At 40.0% G+C, this 24,169-nt stretch overlaps 1 protein-coding gene across 2 annotated transcripts in view; it reads left to right on the forward strand.

The window, feature by feature from the left end:
- The window catches only part of nphp4 (nephronophthisis 4), a 166,294-nt gene that overhangs the window by 66,266 nt on the left and 75,859 nt on the right, over window positions 1-24,169 (forward strand). For both annotated transcript variants that reach the window (XM_077613815.1, XM_077613806.1), the window contains exons 10-14: window positions 943-1,066; window positions 4,024-4,076; window positions 11,958-12,149; window positions 13,589-13,719; window positions 19,843-20,034. In XM_077613815.1, the coding sequence (XP_077469941.1) occupies window positions 943-1,066; window positions 4,024-4,076; window positions 11,958-12,149; window positions 13,589-13,719; window positions 19,843-20,034 (692 nt within the window). The remainder of the gene's footprint in view (window positions 1-942; window positions 1,067-4,023; window positions 4,077-11,957; window positions 12,150-13,588; window positions 13,720-19,842; window positions 20,035-24,169) is intronic.

Raw genomic sequence — 24,169 nt, forward strand, 5'->3', positions numbered from 1 at the left:
CGGATTGGTTTGCGGGCCGCATTAATGTCAACTCGATTTCATGTGGGCCGGACCATTTTAGATATAATATTTAGACATTTTTTTAAATAAATTGATTAAAAGAACTGGATCAAAAGTCCTGAATATTCCGTTTTTTATAGATCGAAAAAAAATGTTTATTTGAGCTTTTTTTCTTAGTAAGGGAAAATCTCTTTTAATCATTATGTTCCATTTTAAAGTGGAAAATAGAAAATATTTGTATATACTTTTAGATTTTACAAAATGATTTTTGAACTAAAAACACAGAAAAAATGGATTAAAAAATTACAATTATTGATGTAAAAGGGGGAAAATCAGGAAATATAATATACATCTATAATCTTCATTTTAATTTGATCCTAAAACAGAAAGTAGGCAATCATGATTTACTTTCCCGGGCCACACAATATGATGCAGCGGGCCAGATTTGGCCCCAGGGCCGCCACTTTGACACCTGTGCTATAGACAATTTTGGGTATGTTTTTGGGATGTGGGAGGAAATGGGACTACCCAAAGAACACCCACGCATGCACAAAGAGAACATGCCAACTCAACCCTCGATCTTATAAATGCGAGGCAGATCTGTAAATCACTAGTCCACCGTGCCTTGTTATTGATTTTTTTTTTAATCTCATACTTAAACAATTTCGTGTATTACTTTTCAGAATAATTCATTTGTTTAATCATTTTTCTCAGTTATGCAAATATTTATATTAGAAAAAATATTTTGTGTTACCTGATGGCAGTATTCGCCGATACTGTACCAAGAATTCCGGAACAACGTTTTTTTTGGGCCAATTGTCGCAAAATAGGAATAATAACTGCTATATAAACCTTTTTTCCTTTCCAATTAATTTGATTGGATTTTTTTGCACCACCTATCGATAAATGGTTACAACCCAAACCCAATTTTTTTCCTCTCAGGATATGATCATATTTCGACTGTCTCCCAGTGAGCATAAAGCAGCATCCAGCCCAAAGGCAACTGTGAAAACAAAAGTGGAGGATGCATCATGTCACGGAAGGTGGACTGTTTCATCCAATCAAGGTAAATATTACAACACAGTAACAACATGCCTATGAAAAAAAATTAAAAATATTTTTGGGCGCAAACGCATGAAGTATGAGGGAGGGTCAATGAAGTCTGAGAACATGAAACAGCAACATGTTAGCCTCTATTGCACATGTGTCAAAGTGGCGGCCCGGGGGCCAAATCTGGCCCGCCGCATCATTTTGTGTGGCCCGGGAAAGTAAATCATGAGTGCCGACTTTCTGTTTTAGGATCAAATTAAAATGAAGAGTATAGATGTATATTACATTTCCTGATTTTCCCCCTTTTAAATCAATAATTGTCATTTTTAATCTGTTTTTCTGTTTTTAGTTCAAAAATCATTTTTTTAAATCTAAAAATATATATAAAAAAAGCTAAAATAAACATTGTTTTAGGTCTATAAAAAACTGAATATTCAGGGATTTTAATCCAGTGCTTTAAATCCATTTATAAAAAAATCTAAATATTATATCTAAAATGGTCCGGCCCACATGAAATCAAGTTGACGTTAACGCGGCCCGCGAACCAACCCGAGTCTGATACCCTTGCTCTATTGTGTGCATAATGATTTTATATATTCAAAGAACACTTTTGGGGGGGGGGGGGGGGGGGATTTGTTTCAATTATCTGGTACTTCGGTCGAAAAAGTATATTTAAAAAATTAAAAAAATCTGTTAAACAAAATGATCATCAAAACCTCATTGATACACTTTTACATCTCACCACTATGTTTAGTGCTTTTACTAGTGATTGACATCCAATCCATTTTGACCGGGGGGCAGCAAATGATCTCTGCCAGTCCCGCCCAGTCCGAACTAATTGGATGCTTATTGCCATTAATTCCAATCAATGAGATAATCAACTTTCACCAATGACATGTCTCCCATGTGCATCTGTTTTTTTTACTTTGACTTCTAGCAGAAACTAACTCATGTTAGGCTTTCGTAATAGACAACAATGAGCTTGGATCATCTGGAAATTAATTTAAAAGTGGCATATTGCATTAAGGAAACGTGAGTTTGGAGTTAGATCAATGATTTGAAGTGAATGGAGAAATGGGCCTTGTCTTTCTGCCACAATTTGATTCATTTTTTTTTAGAGTTTTTAATTACCTACAGGCAACATTTTTCTTTCATAGTAACACATTTAACTCCCCATTAAAACCATGAATATGGAGGTAAAAATTGTGAATCAGGGGGCGTCTTATATGAAAAAAATTGTAAAATTCAACGATTTTAAGGCAATCTTAAGCGTACGGCTTATATGCGAGAAAATACGGTGGTAGTTTTGTTAATTCTTACCGTATTTTTTTGGACTATACGTCGCACCAGCCAGGGAATACCCAATGAAGACCGGAAAAAAATAAATATATAATTCATAGAAGTCGCATTTTGGGGAGGGCAATTATTTGTTTGACCAGAAATCAAAACCAAACTTATGTTAAAGTAACAGTAGTAAAATTTGTTAACAACAGTTTTTTTTAGATAACTACAGCCTAAAAAAACACCATAACAGGCTATTTGTGGTCAGACAGATAAAAAATAACATAATTTACACTTTAATATTAGTCGGTCCATCAAACTATGAAAAACAAGCAACTTATACTCTGAAAAATGCACTACCACCTCTTAATGCATCTTCTTCTATTCGACCAAGAAACATTATTCATTTTTTTTAATGTATAACAATTAACTTGCTGATCCAAACATCCAGCAATTGAATAAGTAATGCAAATTTTCAGGGCCAGCCAAACTTTTTTATCGTACTGCACCCATCAATATATAATGAGTGAGAATGACATTTCCACATATGAGGTGTCGATCATCAGTCCGAAGGCTTCTCCTTAATCGCAGTCCATCAAAGGAGGTAAAAGACTTTCCGACTGGCTTGAAAAATTGCAATAACTGGGGGGAAAAAATGTGAAAGTGTCTTTTGACGAGAGGTAACGCGAGAGCAAATTTGTGACAGAGAGCCAGCAAAGCTCTGTGTGCATGTTGTCTGAACAGATGGGAGTTGCAGTGAGACACCCCAGGCAGACCGAGCAATTTCCAAAAGATCAGTCGAGCTCCAGCACAGAGCGCAAAAAAAAAAGAATCCGGGAAACCTTTCGTTCCCGAATTACCATGGCGACCAAGCAAATACCTCAGGAAGAGTTGTTGTTCGACGTTAAGCTCACTGTGGCATTTCAATCCAAATCTTGTTGTTTTTTGCGTGGGAAAGTCATTTATTACTAGTTTTGTACTTGCTACAGATTGCTCAATTATTTCAAAAGGAGGGACTTAAAAAAATTACAGTTTAATTGGAATCATGAGTAAAAAAAAACTAACAAGAAAGCAACTTATAGAAAGAATGAATTCATTCATTTTCTGAACTGCTTATTCTCATAAGGCTCACGGGGGTGCTGGAGCCTATCCTAGCTGACTTCGGGCACCAGGCTGGGGACACCCTGAGTTGGTGCCTAGCCAATCGCAGAGCACGAGGACGACTAATCATAATTAGGGGTAATTTAGAGTGTTCAACCAGCCTACCATGAGGGAGGAAACCGGAGTACCCGGAGAAAACCCATGCAAGCCCAGAACGGACCTGGGATCGAACCCAGGACCCCAAAACACTCTACACACACATCCGCTGGGCCGCCCAAGAATAAATTAAAAGAGAAATAAATACAAAATGTGGGACAAAGGGTGTTATAAAATAAAAATGTGAATATTCATGATTTTCAAGTTGCTAATTAGAATTTTTTTTTTATCAACTCTCACTCATATGAAGTTTTTGCAAATACTGAAGCACTCAGAATTAGTTTTTGTTCTTTTGTGGCATGTGCTCATTCAAATTGATTGCATTGTTTAAAGTCAAATCTATGACTCTCTTTCTGCATAGAAACAGTCGATTTAATTTGACTTGGTCAAAAGTTTTTCTATCATTCAATATGCCTATGCGCATCTATTTTGCAGGTCTAAGTGAATTTCAAGCAGTTTCATCTCCAGAATCACCACAGGGCCCCAAGGTAAGATATTTAAGATCTGTATGTTACGTCTTGTGCGTTGTCGAGCGTGGAACGTAGTGTAGGACCCAAATGCAGGGGAGCAATCAAGGACGTGATATGGACTGTTCTATAATATTCTAAAATAACAAGGACTTAGCAATAAATAACAAAACCCAACCTGACAGGGAACGTGGAACATGGAGCATGGCATGGCAACGTGGCATCAAGGCAGGCGATCCGACAAAGACTGACCAACACACGGGGTTTAAATAGACAGTCAAGGGATGTTTATTAATAATGCGCAGCTGGTTACAAGAGGAAGGGAAACCCGTAAGGACACAAGAGGCGAAAAGCACACACACACACACATACCTCCACCCAAAACCCTAACAAGACGTGACACTGTAACTGTTAACAAACACACGGGTTTAAATAGACAGACAAGGGATGATTAACAATAATATGCAGCTGGTTACAAGATGAAGGGAAACCTGTAAGGACACAAGAGGCAAAAAGCACTCACACACCTCCACCCAAAACCCTAACAAGACGTGACACTGTAACTGTTAACAAACACACGGGTTTAAGTAGACAGACAAGGGATTATTAACAATAATGCGCAGCTGGTTACAAGAGGAAGGGAAACCCGTAAGGACACGAGGCAAAAAGCACACACAAACACCTCCACCCAAAACCCTAACAAGACGTGACACTGTAACTGTTAACAAACACACGGGTTTAAATAGACAGACAAGGGATGATTAACAATAATGTGCAGCTGGTTACAAGAGGAAGGGAAACCCGTAAGGACACAAGAGGTAAAAAGCACACACAAACACCTCCACCCAAAACCCTAACAAGACTGTAACTGTTAAACATGCCCTTTTTTATTTTAAAAAATCAAACTGTTTAGACTAAAATTTAGACTAAAAGTGAAGTTTATAAAGTTTTTAAGCACCTACTTTGACTACATAGCGGCGGCGCGGAACAGTTTTTGCTTCCATTCTCACTGTACTTCCTCACCTGAGAGCACGTCAGATGTTTTATGAGCCAACTAATGACTGAAGTGCATACGACTCTGTATAGCTCCTTCATTTATATGAAAGACTGAGTAAATAAGGGCGTGAAGCACAAGTCATTATTGCCGCGCCTGCTCTGAGTGCACACCATAAATCTATTTGCCTACATATTCATCTATCATTTTAATGGTGCTCCAAGTCTTTCTGCGAAGAGATGAAATGGGAATCAATGTGTGAAGCCATGTCATTGCTTTTGGCAGCCTAAAATTCCTCTCCACTAGTTTTGCAGCACTCTTTGTTTCCACCTCCTTTTTTTTGTTTTTTTGCATTCGGCTATAAAAATAAGCGTTTCAAACAACCAAATCCATTTCCCTTTCCTGTTTGACAAATTTCTCTTTCCTTGTCAACATGGCTGTCAAGTGCTGATTAATCAATGGCATCCTTTTCTGGGATGGGAAGCGTAAACAAGTCTTTCTCTCGGACTCGGTTGGCAGCCATTGTTTGATCTGACGACTTTCTTTTGCTTGCATACATTATTGATTTTTGGCCCTCTGTTTGCCGCTGCGCAGAATGCTAATTATGCGCTGGTATTTATAGCCAATGTTTGGGCAAGCCATTGACTTTGCCCTTGTTTATGATTGGATTTTTGCATTGAGTCGTGGACGTGTTTCATGGTCATGCTTGGATTCCGTTAACCCGAGAGCTTTTGTGGCCGGGTGAGGCTGTGTTGCACTTTGTTTTTGGCACTGGCTGATTTGGCTGCTGCTATTCTCTCTGGCCCAATCACTGATGCCCTTGATTAAAGGTGATGCATCGCCAGTTTTTGTCTCAGCTAGCTTGAAACATGCCTCCTTTTCATTCATTGATATCGAAACGCTCGCGGTCACAAATTCTACGGGCGTTTTTTTGACATTCCAATTTTAGGGTGGCTAAGCTTTCATGTGGTTTCCAGAACACCCCAATAGTCGGCAGATGGATCATACTACGTTCTATGTATGCATTGTGTTATGAAGGCCAGGTACATTATTTTAGAAAGTAACGTGTATAACCGGACTATAACTTGCACTTTTTTTCATATTTTGGGTTGGACCTGTGGCGTCATTGTGTTTTAATTTTTTTCAGTTTTCCTGTTAACAGCTTATTTGGTGTTTTCTAGGCTACAATTATCAAAAAAACTTTAATATGCTCACTTTAACAGGTGCCTATTTAGTCGTTAGGTCCCCATTTGAATGTTACTTCAATGTATGGTTGTTCTTAGATTCTGATAAAGTAAAAAACGTCTTCCCAAAATGCAGCCTTTACTGTGAGTGTGACTTATATACATTTTTTAGGTTAGGTTAGGTTAGAACTTTATTTCGTCCAAGACGAGACATTTGTAGACCTAAGTAAAAAAAAACTGGAGCCACGTTTCCCTTTCATTGTGCATTATATAGCTTGTGCAACTTACAGTACAAAAATGACAAACCTTCATACAAGCCAGAAACCTTAAAACTGGTTTCCCAAAGAAGTAAAGCTATCATTACACATCCTTTCATCAAAGCAAGACCATGATTACCTTCTGCTCCAAAATCCTTTTATTAGAATCATACAAGTGGGAAGCACTTTTGTTTAAAAAAATGTTGAAAGCACTGCAAGTAGCGTTTAATTATTCCTCTGATGTGTCCTCTGTTTTCCAAAGCAACGATTCAGCATTTCTGCTCCACAGCATTATACATTGGGGTCATCACTCCCAGCACTTATACAGTATTTGTTCATCTTTTTTGGTATTAAACGTAAAATAAACACTACTAATTTGGAATTCAAGTATTCAATTCATGGCCTGACTTATTAATTCCACGAAGAGCTGTTACGAAATGAATAAGCGGCATCTTATAAATTCAGCAATTAAGTGTGTTCACCATCGACCGTTTTCCTGTGATTGACTGAGGACCAGTCCCGACCTTAAACACAATGTCACTTACAGCGACAAATCAAGCCAGAAATCTGTTCGTAATTATTGACTCAGACCCAAATCTTGACAGCCATCTAAAGTTGCTCACTAAAACTATCCAATACCACCTAAGAAAATAGCTAGAATTAAGGGGCTTTGCTGCAAACAAGACATGGATAAACTTCTGACGTTCATTTTTAGAAGATAAGACTATTATAATGGTATATTTCTGGGTGTTAAGAAAACAATCTGTCCGAAAGCTGGAGCTGATACAGAATGTCGCAGCCAGGCTTGTTCTGAATACAAGAAAACTTACATTATTACACTGGTTGTGAAATCATTCCATTGAGTTAGATGGCCTTGCACCATCTAACCCCGTTAATTTTTTTCCTGCCGTTTAGCCCCAAAACAACCCAACTCATTGGCCACACGTGGTCAGAGAGAGAAAAAAAACATAATTTTCACTTGAGTATTACTAGCAGGTCCATCAAACTATGAAATATGTGCAACTTATAGTCTGAAAAATGCAGTACATACCATTTTTCAATGGTAATTTTTGCTGCTGTTTAGCCCAAAACCAAACCAACTCCTCGGCCACTCGTCATTGAGTCTTGAGGAAAATATTTTCATTAAAACAAAAGTATAGACTTCTTAACACGTGCTCCACTGCCTTATATGTGGCCAATTCACTAAGTGCATCCCTCTGTCCTGCAGAAAAAAAGAGCCTTTTATCAACAGCGTTCATGTTCAAATTTCACGTCTAAAAACACGGATGAACCATTTGAACCATAATGAAACTAAACGGAAGTGGACCTGCCATCACTCGGCAGTAATCCCGCTGTTACGTAAGCGTGGCATCGTAGTTGGACCCAAATGCAGGGAAGCAATCAGGGGGACAAGGACGTGGAGTCTTCTAACAAAACTTTAATAACTGAGGCAGGAGGGGATTCAAGAAAATAACAAGGACTTAGCAATAAATAACAAAATCAAACCTGACACGGAAGAAGGGGAAACGAGGAACATGGAATATGGCATGGCAACGTGGCATCAAGTCAGGCGATCTGACAAAGACTGATAAACACACGGGGTTTAAATAGACAGTCAAGGGATGATTATTACTAATGGAGCATGGCATGGTAACTTGGCATGAAGCAAACAAGGCAGACGATCCGACAAAGACTAACCGATACCGTGTGCCGATTGGTGGCCGTTTTTTTGGTCGCCGTCTTTTGTTCGCCGGTCTTTTGGTCGCCCCGACCGCGACAATGGGCGAACAAAGGACCGGCGACCAAAAGACCGGCGACAAAACAAGGTAAAACAACACGGTCTACGCATCAATAAAAGCCAACAATGGCCATGAGCAGTTTCAATGAGCCGACGTGTGAGTGTAGAAGAGTTTGTATGTACATGCGTTGTCCCTTTAAGACGCTACGTCAGTCAGGGTCTTAACAAGTTCTCCAACTTGTGCTTTTCTTTAGCCTAATAATTACTAGGGCATTAATTATGACTAAATAGTAATTCGCTGTTTGTATTTAGGGAATTTGAGCAACAATTTAAATGGTAATTATCAGTTACCTTCCGGGCGACCAAAAGACCGGCGACCAAAAGATCGGCGACCAAAAGACCGGCGACCAATCGACCGTTTACCAGCCAAAACACGGTGTTTTAATAGACAGACAAGGGTTGATAATAAAGTGCATGCACCTGGTTACAAGAGGACACAAGAGGCGAAAATCAAACAAACCAACCAAAACCCCAACTAACCCTAAGACCCGATATTTTTTTTCAAAACAGCAAAATGCAATTTAAGCTGATTTTAGCGCTTTTGTGGTTTCATTTACAAAGAAAATAATTAGCACTTGTGTCTCAGCCAAGTCTAATCTATCGATTTTCCTGTCGTTCGTGATAGGGGGCCTTTAATCAAGATGAACAGTGTATAGTAAGTAGATGCAAGGATAGATACACGAACGGCTAGATGATAAGATAGCTCGAGTGTAAAACAGTCTATAGACGAATGCAATGAGTTCCTGTCAGCTCCAATTTTTGACATGTTGACTTCGTAGTCCCTACCTGACACCTCACTAATACGTTCTTTTGTGTGCTTGACTGCTACACCTGTTTTACATTACCCACACTTCATCCTTTCTACCAGATATCACTCTGTCCCAACACCCTGTCAGAATTTAAGAACCTTTTCATCCAGTTCAAAGACACCTAGTACTTCACCGCAAGGACATCGCTCCATCCATTAAATGATCTCGTCACTTTCGAGGTCACTGCAAAGCGACAGACTGTGTGCATTCGCGGTACGCACGCCGTCCCCCCACATACAGTAGGCAAGCTGCCGTGCTTACCCGGGAAACCAGAAGGTGAGCAGATGATGGTTTGCCCTGATAACATGGCAGCAATTCCACTGCTAATTTCCTCGCTGCATTGTTTTGCCAAAGCGTTGGCTCAGTGCAAATAAGCTCACGTGTTGACATACCGTTAGGTAGTAACAGAAAAATGACATTTCTGAGCACATGATCTGGTTTAGAGGACCTTCTGACTAATCCTAATAGCAGATGCATTACCAGAATTGTGGTTTACAAGGCTGCTGAAATTTTCAATATCGCTCGTGTCGAAAACTGGGTTGCAAGGATGAATTGACAGATTGCCAAATTGATTGACAACTTTATTCGTTATACAGATATGGCAAAAAAACTTTAGTTAATAAATTCATTATAATTAGCACATTAAAAATCCCATTTTAAAATGAATATATTTGTTATTTCATTCATTTTCTCATCTCATTTTCTGAAGCGCTTTATCCTCATTAGGGTCGTGGGGGGTGCTGGAGCCTATCCCATCTGACTCCAGGCCAGAGGCGAGGGACACCCTGAATCGATGGTACTCGGCCGTTTTGTCGCCGGACTTTTGGTCGCCGTATGTTTGGTCGCCCGGAAGGTTATTGATAATTACCATTTAAAATTGTTGCTCAAATTCCCTAAATACAAACTGCAGATTATTATTTAGTCATATTTAATGCCCTATTAATTATTAGGCTAAAAAAAGCTCAAAATTTCCCGTACTTTTATTGTGTTTTGTTGGAGAACTTGTTAAGACCCTGACTGACATAGCTTCTTAAAGGGACAACGCATGTACATACAAACTCTTCTACACTCACACGTCGGCTCAGTGAAACTGCTCATGGCCATTGTTGGCTTTTATTGATGCGTAGACCGTGTTGTTTTACCTCGTTTTGTCGCCGTTTGTTTGGTCGTCGGTCTTTTGGTCGCCGGACGTTTGGTCGCCCGTTGTTTGGGTCCGGGCGACCAAACGTCCGCGACCAAACGTCCGGCGACCAAACGTCCGGTCACGGAATCAACAACCAATCACTCATAGCTAGGGGCAATTTAGAGTGTCCAATCAGCCTACCGTGCATGTTTTTGGAATGTGGGAGGAAACCGGAGTACCCGGAGGAAACCCACACAGGCCCGGGAAGAACATGCAAACTCAATATGGGTGGACCCCAAAGCTGTGAGGCGCTTACTTACCACCCAGATGCCGAGCCGCCCAAATGAATATAAAGCTTAACTAAAATACATTTGAATCTGCTAAATTACTCACTTTTGTTATTTTGTGAAACTCAGAGAACGAGCGCCTCCCCAAATGTCAAGATACCAATTTTCAATTGCAGTTCTGACCTTGTATATGTAATTAAATATTTTCAAAAGCACATTTTTCATCCATTTGTATCTGCTGACGAATACAGTTCTACCAGTGTGCATTTAGTCGCATTTTCAAACCGACATTTCATGGCACTCTGACAAAATTTCTACCAGCACTCTATCGAAAAAGCCTTCAGCGTCTCCCCATCACCACCTCTTTTATCCTTTGCGCATTCACGGCTCATTTTCACCCCCATAATATCAAAATCGGCCATCGTGAAGAGTAGAAATGAAACTCTCAGCCAGTTGTGTCACTTTCAATTCTTTTGAAATCTTCCTTTCTTGCTGAGGTCATAATAAAAACAGTTTTTACCTGGTGAAGAAAAACAAAAGACACACATTTTCGCTCAGAATGTTGATTTACAATCTGTCGCCACATATTTTTGGACCAGTCTGACCTATACCCGAGGTGACTTGAAGGTTAGACGTGTGCGGTCAATTGGTCGCCGGTCTTTTGGTCGCCGTCTTTTGGTCGCCGGTCTTTCGGTCGCCGTCTTTTGGTCGCCCCGACCGCGACAACGGGCGACCAAAAGACCGGCGACCAAAAGACCGACGACCAAAAGACCGGCGACAAAACAAGGTAAAACAACACGGTCTACGCATCAATAAAAGCCAAGAATGGCCATGAGCAGTTTCACTGAGCCGATGTGTGAGTGTAGAAGAGTTTGTATGTACATGCGTTGTCCCTTTAAGAAGCTGTCAGTCAGGGTCTTAACAAGTTCTCCGTACAAAAAAAATAAAAGTACGGGAAATTTGGAGCTTTTCTTTAGCCGAATAATTATTAGGGCATTAAGTATGACTAAATAGTAATTCACAGTTTGTATTTAGGGAATTTGAGCAACGATTTAAATGGTAATTATCACTTACCTTCCGGGCGACCAAAAGACCGGCGACCAATCGACCGTGTACCAGTCTAGAAAGGGCAGTCTAGAGTGCCGAAAAGTTTTTTCCCATGAGAGCAATAAAAAATGTCTTTTTCATCACTTAATTCTGTCCAATGCAGTCTCAAAGACATTTGTTTTATCCCTCTAAGCTTAATAAGCAGGTGAACCCCCCAAAAAACGAAGCAGTGAGGTTAATTAGGATCACTGACCCAAACCATTCCCGCTTTAACGACCTCCAAATGGTTCCTAATATCATCATAACGGCACACTCACAAGATATGATAACACAAAATGCTATGATATGATAACATAGCATCATAATAGCACGATAATAACTATGAACCCGTGTTTCCTTACAGCTCTCGCTTTCTCAACTGACAGCTTCTTCACGCTACCCGACTATCAGCCACTCCAGCTCAGGGTTGCCATGGGAACAGTCATTTCCTTCTCTCCTCCAGCCGGTCCTTAAAGCATCTGCACAATGGCCATCGCAGGACACAAGATCTCCTTCCAAGGGTGCTCACAAGCATTCACAAAACCCACACACTGAGGTAAGTACACATTCATCAAGTGAGTAGCAACCACCGTGTGGGAAAACACAGCATTCTACACTCCCTAATCATTTTAATGAAAGTATACCACATGGACAATTTCCAGTGCATATACACATGCAAAGTTAGACTGGTGCTGCAATGATTACCGTATTTTCTGGACTATATTTCACACTTTGTTCTTGCGACTAAAACTCAAGAAATACCACGTGCGATGATTTTTCTTAAGATTTTCCCTTCAAAGTAACACATTTGTACTCCCTATTAAAACCATGAATATGGAGGTGAAAATTGTGAATCGGGGGGCGGCTTATACGGGAGAAATCGTAACATTCAGGGATTTTAAGGGTACGGCTCACATGCGGAGGCGGCCAAAATGCGGCTTATACGGGAGAAATCGCAAAATTAAATGATTTTAAGGGTACGGCTCACATGCGGAGGTACCCCATGGTTCGTTTTTTTTATAATGTTTTTTTCTCTACTATGACCTCTGAGGGACTGTTATTTATTTATTTTTTAAGGCTATAGTTATCTGAAAAACTTATGTTAACAGAACTCTTTTTAGGCTGTTTCTGATTTTTAAAAAGTCTTCAGAGAAACGTGACTTAACTCCAGTGTGACTTTTATCTGTCTTTTTTTCTTCATTTTGTATTTTTTGACTTGTGCAACTTTTACACAAGTGTGACTTATAGTCCAAATATATAATTGACAATTTACAAACAAAAAAGAGCAACAAACAGAATGTAGGCTGGATTTGAGCCACATATGTGAGCCATATTAAATAATATTTTTATCATTTGTCACAGTCCAAAAAAACTGGGCTGTGGGCCAAAGTTTGGAAACCCCTGTTATAGACTTTAAATATTAGACGATAACATTTTCGATTGTCTGGTCCACATCAACAGCGATATTCAAGGGAGTTGTGTAATTAAATACGTGTATGTACGTATTGTACTGCATATTTCTCTTAGAAAATATAAATAATTAAAATTGTGCCTACCTCACCCATGACAAAGGAAAAAATATCTTGAAATGCAATTAACTAAGAGTGACTGCAAACTAACTTCTGGACCCGAGGAGTCGCATCACGGCAACCAGGGGGAAGCAGAAATGAAGATGTCAGCTATTTTTTTTTATTTCAAAAAAATGAAGTAGGCTTAACCTGCTCTCCAAGTTTTTGTCGGTATGTGCAGCACAATATCAGCACATTTCCTCTGAAAGTCTCTGCTTAATTGGACAATGTTTACCCAGTGGCATTAGGCATTTTCACCCAGTGAACACTTCATTAGGTACACCTGCAAAATATAATGAGATCAAAATGTGTGCATTTGCCAAGAAAATGCTGAATTTTGACACGTTCAGATTTAATCGAATAGTGTTCATTATTGACGCCCCTTTTCCTCACTATATCCACATCATTCCATTCCATTTCTCTTTAGACCTGCCCAGATGTCAGCAACATTTCTCACCTTGAGATGGACCTTCAGCCAGTGAGGGATGAGACATGTCCAGCTAACCATAGAGAAGATCAAATTCAGAAGCACAACATGGTAGGCGTAGCTGCACCAAGGTATGTCCATAATTAAAATACAGTGGTACACCTACTTACAAAATTAATTGGTTCCAGAACTTTGATTTTTCGTAAGTTAACGTATCAAATTCATTCCACGATCTCAAAATAAACTACCGACTAAACCCGTTCAGGGCAGAAAAAACATGCCAAGAAGTTGACAATTTCAAAATAAAACAACAGGCAAATTCATTCCATGATCCTCAAAATAAACTACCGACTAAACCCGTTTGGGGCAGAAAAAACATGCCAAGAAGTCGACAATTTCAAAATAAAACAACGGGTACAAGAAATGTATTTACCTTTCGGTAGATTTCGTAACCTGGATCTTATTGGCTAAAATTGGAACCTTTATTTGCATGTCAAAATGTTTCGTAACCTGAAAATTTAATATTTAGAGTGATTTGTAAATTTCAAAATAAAACAACGGGCAAATTCATTCCACGATCCTCAAAATAAACTACAGACTAAACCCGTTCAGGGCAGAAAATACATGCCAAGAAGTCGACAATTTCAAAATAAAACAACGGCTATAAGAAATGTATTTACCTTTCGGTAGATTTCGAAACCTGGATCTTATTGTCTTAAATTGGAACCTTTATTTGCATGTCAAAATGTTTTGTAACCTGAAAATTTAATATTTAGAGTCATTTGTATATTTCAAAATAAAACAACGGGCAAATTCATTCCACGATCCTCAAAATAAACTACCGACTAAACCCATTCAGGGCAGAAAAAACATGCCAAGAAGTCGACAATTTCAAAATAAACCAACCAGTACAAGAAATGTATTTACCTTTCGGTAGATTTTGTAACCTGAATCTTATTGGCTTAAATTGGAACCTTTATTTGCCTGTTAAAATGTTTCGTAACCTGAAAATGTAATATTTAGAGTCATTTGTAAATTTCAAAATAAAACAACGAGCAAATTCATTCCACAATCCTCAAAATCAACTACCAACTAAACCCGTGCAGGACAGAAAGAACATGCGAAGAAGTCGACAATTTCAAAATAAAACAACGGGTACAATAAATTTATTTACTTTTCGGTAGATTTCGTAACCTGGATCTTACTGGCTTAAATTGGAACCTTTATTTGCATGTCAAAATGTTTCGTAACCTGAAAATGTAATATTTAGAGGCATTTGTAAGTAGAGGTACCACTGTATGATTATTATTTTTTTAATGAGTCACAACAATTGAAAAACTGTATTTACAAACCTCACATTTAGACCTTACTGCATTTACGCCAAAGACCCTGCAAGCACTTCCATACATTAGATTATTGCATTTTTTTATTATCTTGCTGCTCCCTACTTCCATGCGTTTTTCTCTGTCTCTGGCCACATTTTGTCAAGTTGCCTTATCAAAAGTGGCACTGGGCGAACTGCCAGTCACCAGACAGATAGTGTCTGGCTTCCATTACTTTCAGGCTGATAGGACACTGGTGACTAAGCATAGCACACATGCATACACACACATGCACTAACACTTTCTGGCTGGCTTGGCTTTAAAGAGTCTGATTCAAAGTAGACCATAAAAACTTCATCTTCTTTATCCTGTTTATTATATATATTCCAATTCCCTTTTTTTCCCAGCATACCATTGTGGATCCATCTCATTTCTTCATCCTCATTAGCTTCATTAGTGAGCTAAAGCCTCTTCCTGCTGACATAGAAAATCCCTTAAAAATGGTGCTAACTCCACCCGGATTGTCATGTAGCATCTTTAGACGTTTAGATAATTGCAGCACTTTTATATCTGTTGTTCTACTTGTGTTTTCTGGAATGCTTGATTGATCTTTCCAGTAAAGGTTTGTGGATAAGTTGCCAGCGACATTAATGAATTGTTATAAAACCCTCATTTATCTGTCCTGGTGCGTATATATTCATTACAGCTGTAAGTCACTGTGTTGCTGTCTGCAGCCGTATCGATCCTCCTACTAACTGGCAGCGTGTGTTCTGGGTGATTCAATATTATAGTTCTTAGGCAGAGGCATTTCACACAGAGCTAGTTTCAATTTTATTATTTAAGAAAGGGTACTGGAGAGTGTGTTTTCACTCCTCCATCTCCCTGGTAGGCATTTTCAGGGGTACTGCAGAGAAGGATCAATCAGGAAGTTGAATAAAAGGGTCTATTCACACCAGGAAAGTCCATAGTTCACTTTATTGGGTCCAACACAAACTCTTATCTCGGTCAGGATGCTTTTGTTGCGCTTGCTTTTCATATTGCAATTTTTGCAAGTGACCCAGGATTTGACAACAAACATTTTTAACTCTTTGGACAAAAACAGTCTAACAAAATACGGGAAATTGACAATCACGGAGCTCCAGATTTTAGCACTCGATCTCATATAGATATGGTTCATCCAACGACAAGCATTTGCGGGGTATTTGGCAAATCCGGGGGATCGATGCAACATCATTTTAATGTCTAAATCTCTAGAAGACAGCCACCTAGCGGTGTAGAGGTTCACTCGCCTGACTTCGGTGCGAACAGGCGTGGGCTTGATTCTCGCTGATGGTGGTATGATTGGGAGTGACGATGGTCGTTGGTCTCTGTGTGCCCTACAACTGACTGGCGACCAGTCTAGGGTGTAGTCTGCCTTTCGCCCGAAGACAACTGGGTTAGGCTACAGCAACCTGTGCAACCCTTTTGAGAATGGGTGGTATGGAAAATGAATATCTAGAAGACGTTCCATCTCATGTTAGGTGATGTACTGCTAACCAAACAACCATTCCTATAATGGCTATAGTTACGGAAGCCTTGTAAATCCAAACAGTTGTGTGGTTTGAGCTTTGGTCTGAACCAGGGTGAGGTCACTTAGACACATAAAGGTCCCCCCGGTCCAAAGAGGTCAGGTGTGAATACACCCATAGATTCAAAAGGAACAATGTTGTGTTTGTCCCGTTGTTCTACTTGTAATGTCTTCAATGCCACATTGATCTTTCGAGTAAATTATGGAACAGTGGACCAGTTCTTTGCACGTGTTGTGTGGACTTGGAAAAGGTGTCTGACTGTGAACCTCAGGGAGTCCTGAGTCAGGAGTTTAAGTATATTGGAGTCTAGTTCACAATAGAGGAAAGAATAGATTCCGGACAGAAGTCTGTATCGGTCTGCCATGGTATAGACAGAGCTAAACCATGAAGCAAAACTCTCCCTTTACCAGTTATTCTACGTTCCTACCTTCACCTATGGTCATAACCTGTGGGGGATGAACAAAATAACAAGAATTACCATATTTTCACGACTATAAGGCGCACATAAAAGTCTTAAATTTTCTCCAAAATAGACAGGGCGCCTTATAATCCAGTGCACTATATATATGGACCAATACTAAAATTGTTATCACGATAAAATAAAATAAATCAGTCGATAGGGTACACCATCCTCTACAGCTCTCACAACTACGGCAAGCAGCCGCCGACTCTACTATTTTCCCCGTAGAAAAAGTACTGCGCAGTGACTGCTGGGATATGTAGTAGTTCTTTTGTCAATACACCCAATGGATTGTGGCCTGGACATCGACATCAACACAGCTTTACGAAGCGTGGAAGGCAGCGCCGGAATAGTTACGCTCGCTACTAGCTAGCTACTATTTGCGAATGGATTGTGGCCGCCTGGACGAACGTAAAAAACTCAGCGTTTTCGATGACTCACATGAACAATTTTTCAATTCGGACACAGAAAATGAGGACTTTGATGAAATTGTGGGTGATGATGACATGAGTACATTGTAAAATGGCTAAATAAAGTACAACCAAACTCAGTTTTGCTTCCGTTGCCTTTTTAAAAACGTGTTTTTAGCGTGTGGGTGTAGCGTGTATGTTTAAGATGGTCTATGTTATGCCATGCCTGGCTGCGTCTATAAAAACGGTGCGTCCTTTGTGTGTGTCAAATACAGAAATAGCACTCCTTACTGATACTGCGTCTTAAAATACAATGCGCCATATAGTCGTGAAAATACGGTACGTGGGAAATAAAGAGGACTGGAGTTCAGGATTAGGATGCCTTCCTGGTATTCTGGGCTCACCCCACTGTGAGGAGGCCTTGGGGATGACTCTTGGAAGACTGTCTCTTGACTGGCCCAGGAACACCTTCAAAGACTGCTGTCCCAATAATCTGGCCACGGATAAAACAGAAGATGGTGTAACAATATTTAATCCATCTGCAGATCTGCTCAGTCCCATGGGTGGGCACCATTTGTCTTGACAAAAGACACTCTGCAAATAATACGCTTGCATTAGTACAGAGCATCTGTAAACAGGCCGTTCGCATTGAAACGGCTTTTCCGAGCCCACATTGTGGATTTAGACATGCTGCGCTTCGGTTCAGTGGTCTAAAACATGACTGCCTCCTCTTTTGGAAGCAGAATAGTTTTTAGTGATTGTGGAATGAATCATTTGTTTTCCAAGAACAATGACATTGAGGTCGCATAACATTTTGAATGTATCGCCTAGAAAATAAATTGTTTGAATGAAAGTAGCAAAGAATTAGTGCCTGCTGGATGCAATCGAGAGCGCAATTGGCAAAGACAACAAGAACGTTTTATATAAAACATTCACAGTCATCATCTATTGCCAGCATTTTAGCTAGCCATCTGTACGCCGTGTTATGTGTCACTTTTGATAGTCAAAGTCATAAATGACACAATGGTGGTAGCAAGACAGGTGGCTTCCATAATTAGCCATAACTAGCAATTATGAGAGGAAATCCTCAGGGTGCACGTCAGCTCCCTCTGTCTTTTCCATGCAAGTACTACTCGCACCGTTCCCGCGGTTTAATGCTGCCGCTTTCATAGCAGTTTTGGGGAATGTCAAGACTGAGCAAATAAATACATAGCAAACAATTTCCAGAGAGATCAGGGTGGCCGCCAGCTGACCCGATAGTCGTGTGGAAATCGTTTGTCAACAACACTGAATGCTTACCCTATATAAGAATCCTGCCCAACAATTGACCCCAACCGATTCTCAGGAGGGTTGTTAAATAGCCCAACTCTCATTCAGTACAATGCCACCGTAAATTCAGGTTATGATTTGTCCAGGTAGATGTGGACATTTACATAAATGGCAAATTATTTCTAGACGTTGGGCTCACCATAATATTTTTTTTACAATGGTGGTCAAGCCTGCCTACAGCCTGAAAGGTGAATCCAAGCCAGGCAGGAATGTACCCTTGCTTGGGTGTTCCCCCCATGCAGTTCTTTGTCCCTGCCATCTTCCCGTTAGTTCCTTTGCTGGCAGAGTTGCTACCTGAATTCTGATTTGGGAGACTTTAATTCAAATTGAAGTCCACTTGAGTTCCACTTGAGAATCACATTGTGAAAAAATTTGGCTCAAATCAGGCGTGACCGGACGTTTGGTCGCCCGGACGTTTGGTCGCCCGGACGTTTGGTCGCCCGGGTGAATATAATTTTGAGAGCTGGTTTCAACAGTAAACTGTCATGTTGTCAAACATCCGGGCGACCAAACGTCCGGGCGGCCAAACGTCCGGGCGACCAAACGTCCGGGCGACCAAAGGTCCGGGCGACCAAACGTCCGGGCGACCAAACGTCCGGGCGACCAAACGTCCGGGCGACCAAACGTCCGGGCGACCAAACGTCCGGGCGACCAAACGTCCGGGCGACCAAACGTCCGGGCGACCAAACGTCCGGGCGACCAAACGTCCGGGCGACCAAACGTCCGGGCGACCAAACGTCCGGGCGACCAAACGTCCGGGCGACCAAACGTCCGGGCGACCAAACGTCCGGGCGACCAAACGTCCGGGCGACCAAACGTCCGGGCGACCAAACGTCCGGGCGACCAAACGTCCGGGCGACCAAAATCAGGTTTAAATCAACCCACAAAAGTGGTCTTGATCGGAACCAAAAAAATTCAAGCACCTCGGCCCATCACGGAAGTGTTTCACTCCAGTCGGATAAACGTTAAGAAAAATCTGTATTGGGTCACTTAGGTCTCCGGTGTGAACTTAGACTAATAATAATGTTTTCAAAATTCTATAAAATAGGGAAGCTTTTGAATTACCGTTATTCATAACTTAATAAGATGCGTGTATGCTAGTTCTGCCTGCTTAAAATCAAATGTAGGTCACGGAAAAGAGTCTAATTTAATACTTTGCCTCCAGTTTGTCAACAATGAGTTCCAGGGGCTCACTAGCCCAACTCGGCACTTTTGTCTTCCCTGACATTGTGGACACGAGGGGTCAGGCGGCAGCCATCTTGGACCCCGCAAAGCCGGTGCCCTTTGATCTGCACTGTGAAAAAATGGATCCTCTACAGGAAAACCTTTTTGTCTTCCAGTTCCTAGCACTTACAAGGTAAAATTAGCACTCCTGGCGCTTAGCATAGTATTCATAACAGCAATTTGTGCAACACAGACAGGCAATTTTATTTTGCGGACTTACAAGGGAAAATGTGCTGTCCTGTATCATGTCAAAGTATTCATAAGAGCAATTTCTCCAACAGACAGGCTATTTAATTTTGAGGAGTTAGATTGAATAATTACAGTCAATTAAATAATCAAAATTTTGTCACATCAACACCATCAATAGTATTGCAGTTTAATGTAATGTGGTAGAATTGCTTTTATGAATGAACTGTTGAACTGACATTTGTTTCCTTCTTTTGTTGCATACCATCATCTAGTCAGGAATTTATTTAAAAAGCATCAGAAGTTTGTAGATATAAAGATTGCATTACAATAATTATATTAATAGTTATAATTAAGGCATCGCTGGATTCTACTCAAAGTTTCATTAGTGCATTTCATAAAACAATTGGTATCATTTAGCGATTTCATAATATAGATAATTTACTGTATTTTCTCTTATACACGCGTTATTTGTCACAAAAAAATGATGACTGAATCGAGGGTATGGCTTATATGCATGCGCACAAATTAGACTTGACATGCACGAAACTGCTAAGTGACAAGGACGAAACTCTATAAGGCAAGAAAATGCGGTTGATACGGTCATTTATTTCAAAACAGAGAAAAGATAAACAGATCAAACGCTTAACAAAATTTATTTTGACATCTATGAATGAAATTCAAGAAGAAAAAACCTTATCTTGCATACAACTTGAAGAAATTCAATTATGCCTGCCATTGCTCGCTCAGGGCGCCGCCATTTTATCTATGGATGACCAAACAGACCGATACGGACACACTTCCTGGTTGTACTGCTCACGTGATTTCCTTTTTGAATTTTCCTACGTGCAGGCAACACCCTTTAGGAATGTGCTATCCAGCAATCGATTCATACAGTACCTGAGAAATACAACGTGCGATGATTTTTCCTCAAGATTTTCCCTTCAAAGTAACACATTTGTACTTCCTATTAAAACCATGAATATGGATGTGAAAATTGTGAATCAGGGGGCAACTTATACGAGGGAAATGGTAAAATTCAACAATTTTAAGGGTGCGGCTTATACGAGGGAAAATGTAAAATTCAACGATTTTAAGGGTGCGGCTTATACGAGGGAAATTGTAAAATTCAACGATTTTAAGGGTGTGGCTTATACGAGGGAAAATGTAAAATTCAACGATTTTAAGGGTGCGGCTTATACGAGGGAAATTGTAAAATTCAACGATTTTAAGGGTGCGGCTTATACGAGGGAAATTGTAAAATGCAGCGATTTTAAGGGTGCGGCTTATACGAAGGAAATTGTAAAATTCAACAATTTTAAGGGTGCGGCTTATACGAAGGAAATTGTAAAATTCAACAATTTTAAGGGTGCGGCTTATACGAGGGAAATTGTAAAATTCAACGATTTTAAGGGTGCGGCTTATACGAGGGAAATTGTAAAATTCAACAATTTTAAGGGTGCGGCTTATACGAGGGAAATTGTAAAATGCAGCGATTTTAAGGGTGCGGCTTATACGAAGGAAATTGTAAAATTCAACAATTTTAAGGGTGCGGCTTATACGAGGGAAATTGTAAAATGCAGCGATTTTAAGGGTGCGGCTTATACGAGGGAAATTGTAAATTTCAACAATTTTAAGGGTGCGGCTTATACGAGGGAAATTGTAAATTTCAACAATTTTAAGGGTGCGGCTTATACGAGGGAAATTGTAAAATGCAGTGATTTTAAGGGTGCGGCTTATACGAGGGAAATTGTAAAATTCAACGATTTTAAGGGTGCGGCTTATACGAGGGAAATTGTAAAATTCAACGATTCTAAGGGTGCGGTTTATACAAGGGAAATTGTAAAATTCAACGATTTTAAGGGTGCGGCTTATACGAGGGAAATTGTAAAATTCAACAATTTTAAGGGTGCGGCTTATACGAGGGAAATTGTAAAATGCAGCGATTTTAAGGGTGCGGCTTATACGAAGGAAATTGTAAAATTCAACAATTTTAAGGGTGCGGCTTATACGAGGGAAATTGTAAAATGCAGCGATTTTAAGGGTGCGGCTTATACGAGGGAAATTGTAAATTTCAACAATTTTAAGGGTGCGGCTTATACGAGGGAAATTGTAAAATGCAGTGATTTTAAGGGTGCGGCTTATACGAGGGAAATTGTAAAATTCAACGATTTTAAGGGTGTGGCTTATACGCGGAGGCGGCAAAAATGCGTAAAAATACGGTCGTTTTTTTTGCTGGATTCTACTCAAAGTTTCATGAGTGCATTTATTTAATAAAACAATTGATATCATTTAGCAGCTTCATATTATAGGTCATTTATATAACTTCCCACACTTCAAGTGCACGCAAGAAAAAGCAATCTTCCCGATTCCGAGTCGCTCTTCTTCATTCGCCACAGGTGCGTTGTGTCCAGGATAAAAATGCGCTCAAGCATCAAGTCCTGTCAGTCAGCCTTTACCCATGTCAATTGCATGCTCATACACCGCACACACACACACACACACATGCACACACACACATATATGCTAACATTTCTCGCAAAAGCACTTTTCCTGTCAGCAGCCTTTCTATCAACAAGCAACACAAAGGCCTCCGAGCCGGCGCCCACTCAGTGACAGCGGAAGATGCGTGGCAATTACACACCCGGACTTCGGCGCCCTTTTCTAATACTGTGTGCAATGTCAGCAGTTCAACGCTGCCTTTCTTTGTTGCTGTTCATCATGTTGCCATAACATTTTGTGCAAGAGCACTTACAATACATTTCTGTTCAATATATGTCGTTAACAATAGAATGCAACGCGTCCTTTTATACCTTTAGAACGAGAATGACAGCAGATAAAATTGTATAAGTCAGGAGTGTCCATTCTACAGCCCACGGGCCAATAGCAATAATGTCTTTAAAAAATGTTGTTGCGGGCACATTCTTTTAACAAAAGTGCGTATCGAAAGGATGATGTTAAACGATGTTTTGCGTTTTGATTTCATATCGATTTTGCTTAACCAATTTATATCCCATAATGTAAATGTATCCTTAAACCCCTACTTACATATACATTACATAGACTACCATATACTTATAATGATTCTGATAAGCTACAGTATTTTCGGTACACGGTCGATTGGTCGCCGGTCTTTTGGTCGCCCGGAAGGTTATTGATAATTACCATTTAAATCGTTGCTCAAATTCCCTAAATACAAACTGCGAATGACTATTTAGTCATACTTAATGCCCTAGTAATTATTAGGCTAAAGAAAAGCTCTAAATTTCCTGGACTTGTGTTGTTTTTTGTTGGAGAACTTGTTAAGACCCTGACTGACGTCCCTTCCTAAGGGGACAACTCATGTACATACAAACTCTTATACACTCACATGTCCGCTCAGTGAAACTGCTCAGGGCCATTGTTGGCTTTTATTGATGCGTAGACACTGTTGTTTTACCTTGTTTTGTCGCCGGTCTTTTGGTCGCCCGTTGTTGCGGTCGGGGCGACCAAAAGACCGGCGACCAATCGACCGCACATGTTTACATATACATTACATAGACTACCATATTCTTATCATGATTCTGATAAGCTACCGTCTTTTCTCGCGTATAAGCCGTACCGTTAAAATTGCCTTAATCGATGAATTTTAGAATTTCTCTCGTATAAGACGCCCCCCGATTCACAATTTTCTCCTCCATATTCATGGTTTTAATAGGGAGTACAAATGTGTTACTTTAGGGAGGAAAATTTAAAGAAACATCATCGCACGTGGTATTTCTGAGATTCTGTATGAATCTTTGTTAGCGTTTTATCTGTTTATCTTTTCTCTATTTTGAAATAAATGACCGTATCGGCCGCATTGTCTTGCGTTACGTCCTTGTCACCTTGCATTTTCGTGCATTTCAAGTCTAATTTGTGCACATATAAGCCGCACCCTCGATTCCTTCATCATTTTTTTGCGACAAATACGGCATATATGCGATAAAATACGGTATAATATATTACCTGCACCATTTTGTATTTATTTAACGTCATCACAATATTATGACCAGCATTTCCATTCCCTTAATACGTATTGACATATTATTTGATGACCATTT

Source organism: Stigmatopora argus, chromosome 1 (genome assembly GCF_051989625.1).
Source record: "Stigmatopora argus isolate UIUO_Sarg chromosome 1, RoL_Sarg_1.0, whole genome shotgun sequence".
Classification (NCBI taxonomy): Eukaryota; Metazoa; Chordata; class Actinopteri; order Syngnathiformes; family Syngnathidae; genus Stigmatopora; species Stigmatopora argus.